The sequence below is a fragment of the Phaseolus vulgaris genome, chromosome 3 (genome assembly GCF_000499845.2).
Source record: "Phaseolus vulgaris cultivar G19833 chromosome 3, P. vulgaris v2.0, whole genome shotgun sequence".
Taxonomy (NCBI): Eukaryota; Viridiplantae; Streptophyta; class Magnoliopsida; order Fabales; family Fabaceae; genus Phaseolus; species Phaseolus vulgaris.
In genome coordinates, this window is record NC_023757.2 from 51,536,321 (window position 1) to 51,542,320 (window position 6,000).

The 6,000-nt window shown below is 30.8% G+C and overlaps 1 protein-coding gene across 1 annotated transcript; it reads right to left on the reverse strand.

The window, feature by feature from the left end:
- Positions 1-2,736: 2,736 nt before the first annotated feature.
- Positions 2,737-5,693, reverse strand: LOC137808607 (abscisic acid 8'-hydroxylase CYP707A2-like). Its single transcript, XM_068609799.1, has 7 exons — positions 5,057-5,693; positions 4,637-4,952; positions 4,100-4,486; positions 3,757-3,931; positions 3,542-3,648; positions 3,296-3,414; positions 2,737-3,184 (listed from the first exon to the last, which is right to left on the reverse strand). The coding sequence occupies exons 1-7, from the start codon at positions 5,263-5,265 to the stop codon at positions 3,091-3,093; spliced, it is 1,407 nt and encodes a 468-aa protein (XP_068465900.1). The 5' UTR covers positions 5,266-5,693; the 3' UTR covers positions 2,737-3,090.
- Between the last annotated feature and the right edge of the window lie 307 nt (positions 5,694-6,000).

Sequence of the window (6,000 nt, forward strand, 5' to 3'; positions counted from 1 at the left end):
TTCACAATTGTATTAAATAATGGTCAAACTTTTAAGCTTTTAATGCATATCTGTTTCTACAATGCCAAACACACAAAAATCTGCTACTCAAACTTCAAATAGTCAGAGGATAATTCCACATACTTTTCCACAATAATACTTATATACAATTAATTAATATTTCAGTATCTCTTTTTTTATCCTTTTTATTACGTACTTACTTATAATTTTCTTCTGTTTTATATACATATCGAATTATATATCTTCTTTCTTCTCATTCCCTTCATGCAAATCTTCACACATTTATGAAGCAAAAAATAGGTGTTTTTATATATTTTTAATTACGTAATTGATTAGGACTATTTTATTATAATAATAATAGATAATTTAAAAAGTATTAATAAATTTTGAATAAGAAATAAATTTATCTTAATTATCATTCTTTTACACTCAATTTAAACAGTTTATTTTTTATGTTCTTTCTTTTTCTCTTGCAATTCCCATCACATCAAGCGAAGCATAAAAGGGAGAATCTGAGAAAGGTAAATGAAAGTAAGTTATCTTCTATTGAAACTATAGACAAAAGTTTTTAATACCCATTTTTTGAAAAGATAAATAAAAGTTTTAAGTATACCAAACAACTCTTTTAATTTATTAAAATAATATAAAATTGTAAAGTGACTATTGTAATTGCCAAGTTTTTTTTGCAAATATACAATACTATAGTAGTATAATTTATAAATTAGTAATTCAAATAAAAAAAAAACTTAAAAGCATTATTATATTTAATTTTTATGCAATTCTTTTAGCTAACTTTGAAGTTTCATTTATGAAAGTATAGTATCAAGACAAAACTCTAAATTAAATTGAAAAAAAAAACACAAAAAATGCAGCATTTAAGTGTTTTATTAATACTTTATCTCTTACTCTTAAAAGTAAGATAAGGATCAGTACATGCAGATTACTTTTCTTGCAATTGAGTCTCACAAATTTTATACACGTGCCTTATAAGTGTTGACACCATATATTTTCTTAATTGGTAATTGGATTAAATATGAAAATTTCACCGCTTCTAATATTCAGACATTTTTTTAGACGTCGTTATACACTATGACTGACTGTTACCTGACATTAAGTATTAATTCTATCATATTTTAAAAAGATAAGTTTAAGGATAAAAATATGTTTTTATTATTGTTTTCTAAGAAAATTATATTATATTATTTTTATTATTTATATTAAAAAAATCTTTAAACTTATTTCAAATCTCATAAAACTAATTTATAAAATAAAAATCACGTTACTTATATACTATAAATATCTTAATTGATTTGAAGTTTTCAAAATGTTGGAATTACCAATTCATGCGGAGCGATGGTCTCATAAACTCAACAATAATCACTATAAGTCAAAATAATCATATTAAAATATGAATTTTAAATATAATTCAATTTTATAAAATTAATTTATAAAATAAAATTTGTATTTATTTATATATTATAAAATGTCTAATATCTAGTGAGTTTGATTTGTCCAGAGTAAATAATTTAACTACGATAGCAACTTCATCTCTCTTTCTTGTTTTTTCCTTTAACATATTTTAAGCTGCCTACTTAATTACATTGTTTTACACTCATGAACATTCTGTTTAAAAAAGTGTGTTCTTTTGACCTACTTTTCCCATGTTGCTGACATCAGTTTCACTTCTCCTTTTCATCTTTTTAAGTTTATGGTGTATTAATTTAATGCATGAATGTGTTCTTTTTACATTACAATTCAAATTTGCTTTGTAATTATTGTTTTTACGTGCACACATTTTATGATGATTTTTTTTTTGGTTTAATTTTATTTAAGGTATTATTTTATTAAAATAATTATTAAGATAATACGATTTTACTTTTGTTGGAGATCTCACATCGACTAGAGATGAAGAAAATTCATTGTATATAAGTGAGTGCAAACTTCAATCTCATGGTCGGTTTTATGGGGTTGAGTTAGGCTTAAAGTTCATTTCGTAATATGGTATCAGAGTCATCTCGAGTCTACGCACGAGTTAACCGTCTCAGCGTGAGGGGTGTGAGATCCCACATCGAAAATTGGTCAGAGTTTTTGCATTTTAAAACATGGTTATGTTCCCGTAAATTTTGCCAAAAATTGAACTTAGTTCTTATATTTGAAAAGTGTGGTTTTCTATTTGAAGATTTGATCAATCTTAGTTTGCATTTTTTTTTTAAATATTGTAGTTTTGATTTTTTTTTTTTTTAAATGCGCACCCATATCATTAATGGTTGGATTAGCCACATAAGAAATGCTAACGAGTTAGGATGAAAATATCAAGCAATTCCATCTATTTTCAAGAATACCACTACTTCTGTCAAAAAGAAAACTACGAGTACTTAAGATAAGATAAATAAATTCAAGCATTAAAAACAAAATCATTGAGTTTCTGTAAATTAAAAAAAAATATTTAAACCTTAGTAATTCAATGAAAAAAGAATTTTAGTTTTGTAACTATTTTAATTGATATTTTAATGTAATAAAATAATACTTTGTGAATCAAACATTTTTATAAAGTTAAAAATTCTAACACCTGTTTTTCTTTTAATTTTACTTTATATAATCCATAACAACTATTCTTTCATATTTTACCTATATTCATAAATTCTTGTGAATCTTACATTTTTTTATCCTACTAATTATCAAGTTATTAATTAAGTAACACTCAATAAAAAAAAAAGCCCATAAAAGATGTCAATATTGGAGAATACAATATTTGAATTTTCATTCAATTTTTTCTGTATTGCATTCAATACATTCAATCTTTGGAAGACTTTTCCTCCAGATATTATTCGAGTCAAAGATGGAAAAAAAATCTAAGAAAAAAAAATGATAAAGGTGTTGCTGAGACCTACACCTGTACAATAATGAAGCTTTTCAATTTGGTTTTGTTTTGTTCAAAAAAAATAGAGAAAAGAATGGATGATTTCTTATACATGGTCTCTTTCATCACTTTCTCTAGTCTAACAAATTTGACTGTGATTATGTCCACAGAGAAGAAGTTGGTTCCAGCTGCTATGGTTAGTGTGCCTCCACTCTTTGTTTGAATGATATCTATTTTTTGGGATACAGTGTGATGGGCAATCCATTTTGTGGAAGGGCAAAAGGGCCATACTGAATCCCATTGTTTGCACCTATTGCAGACCATCTGCATAACAACAACAATAACAAAACAACTAGTCTTAGAATTATTCAAAACATTCTAATATGTGAAAGGGTTAGAATGAGATTGTGTTTGGTAATAAAACAGATTTCCAACCTGTACTTTGTGATGAGGTGATGTAGAAGTACCAAAATCTCCAACTTGGCTAATTCATTGCCAGGACATGCATGGCTCCCATTGCCAAATGGCATAAAAGTATTGGGCTTTGGAGCCACCTAGCATAATAATTTAGCAGATCTGTTACAAAAATATGTTCTGATAATGCTTGAAGTTGTATACAATGTGACCTTAGAATCACATATGATATGATAGAGAAGGCATAAGTTCCTTCACAACAATTACCTCAAATCTTGAAGGATCAAACTTCTCTGGCTCTTTGAAGTTGTCAGGACTGTGGTGGATGTTTCTAAAAAGTGGTAACACTTTCCACCCTTTGGGTATGAGATACCCTGAAGAAATGTATCCACCAAACACAAAATCACAAACAAGGAATAGAGAAGAATTGTTTGGTATATTGAAAAACAGAAAGGGGTATCTTATCAGATTTGGTTTCTGACCTTGAAATTCAACATCCACTACAGCCTCTCTGAAAGTAAAAGACAAAATTGATGCTATTCTTAGAGTCTCTTGTATGACCCTGGATGTCACAGGCATATTTTTTGTGTCTGACCAATTCAGGCCCATTTCTTCTCCATTTTCTGCCTTGCACCTTAATATGGACTCATGCTCTTCCTGCAAAAGTCACAACCAACAACCTTAAACCACAGATTTTACAACCTAGTTCCATTTATTTGTCATCAAAGGTTGAAACTAGACTCTTAAAAAATGTTTTTTTTTTCTGTCATTAAATTGTCGGTTAAAGAAAAACTAGATGATTATAGGTAGGAGGCATATGCTTACAGTTGCTGCTTCTAAGACACTGGGGTTTTCTCCAAGGTACTTAACAATCCACGTAAGTACTGAGGCAGTGGTATCACGAGCAGCAAAAATAACACCAATGATGTTATCAACTATCTGTTCATCAGTGAATCCTGCTTTTTCATTCATGAACGACCCCATCAAGTCATTGTGTTCTTGCTTCATCTTCCTCCTTGTTGAGATTTTTTGAGCTAAAATCTCTGCAAGTTCTTTCCTTGCCTTCATGGCCTTATGGAAAAGTGTTCCTGGAAGGTTTATAGGCATTGAGTTGTACCCTCTCTCAAGGGTGTAGTAGCATCGCTTCAGATCCTCTGCATTCAGAGTTTCATCTTTTCCAAATATTGACAGCAGGGCCACGTTGAAGGTGTACTGTAAAAGAAAACACGAGAAGAAGAAAATTTTAAAAACTCATCGTTTATTTGGTAAAAATACAACAACAAGAGTTGTAAAGGTTTTTTTTTTCTTAAAAGGAGGACAGAAACAGAGGATTTTGCTCTGTGCTCTGGTTTGAGGGCTTACCGTTTTCATTTCGAGGAAAGTGGTGATGAACTTTCCTTCCCATGATTTGAGGCAAGTTTGGGCAATGGATTCAATGTCAGAGACTACATTTTTAATGGCCTCAGTGGTGAAGGTGCGTAGGACAAGCTTTCTGAGGGTAGCATGATATGCTCCTTGGTGAAAGAAAATTGCTTGCGTCCCCAACATCCTCTGTTTGCTAGCAGGAAATGTTGGTTTGAAGAGTTGAGCTTTGTGGAGCACGAACTTTGCTGCTTCCGGGTTAGAAATCATCACACAAGGATAACCCAAAATGTGTGACTTAAACATAGAACCATACCTATTGAAAAAATTGAAGAGTTAACCTCGAGTACCAAACAGCACATTATGTTAATGCAAATGACCATTTTGTTGAACAAGATTGAGAAAGGAATTGTTTTGAACCTCTTGATTTTTGTGGCAAAGAAAACATTTGGGTCTTGAGAATACATTTGGAAGGTTTCTCCTATATAAGGCCAACCCATGTTGCCAGGAGGAAGTGGCAATTGTCTCCTCCCTTTGGAAGGAAAGGAGAAGAAGGATTTGATGAGTGAATTGAAGAGAAGAATAGATAGGAAAGGAAGAAAGAAGCAGAAGATAGTGGTGAGTTCCATGTGTATTGGTTTAGTGTTGTAACTTGTAGGTGATATGTAGTGAAAGAAGAAGAAGGTATGATATGTTGTGTTGTGAGAGAGAAAAAGGAGAAGAACTGAGGTATTTATAGGGTGCAGAGAGTGAAATGAAATGATATGAAGGAAGGAGAAAAAGAGGAAAGAGGGTGGTTTTGATTTACAGGTAAATTTGCACACACGGAATCTCTCTCTCACCAGCTAGCTAGATGATTTGTGTTTATATGTTTTGGACTGATTGTGTTGTACTTGTATTGTATTGTATCTGTCAAGAGAGAGAAAGCATGAATGTGAGCACGTGTCCCAAGAGTGTATCTATATACGGACGGATACAGTATTTTGAAGAATTGAATTTGGTCACTCGTACCATAACAAGATTGGGAGGAGGGGAAGAACACCACCACTGGACCCCCATAAATTGTGCATATACAAGGTATTCTCTTTAATCCAACACTAAACTTACGTCATATCACCAAATACAAAATTATATACTATTGTATGTATTCTTAGAATGAGAAAGTCTTTCATATAAATAACAATAATAATAATTAAATAAATTAATAGGATACTAATGTTCTCTTCCTTTTCTAAGTTTGGATTGTTGGAGATCGACTAGAGATCAAAACATTTTATTGTATATAAGTGAGTGAAAATCTCGTCTCATGAGTCGATTTTATGGAGTTGAGTTAAGTTTAAAGTTCACTTCGCGATATGACATCA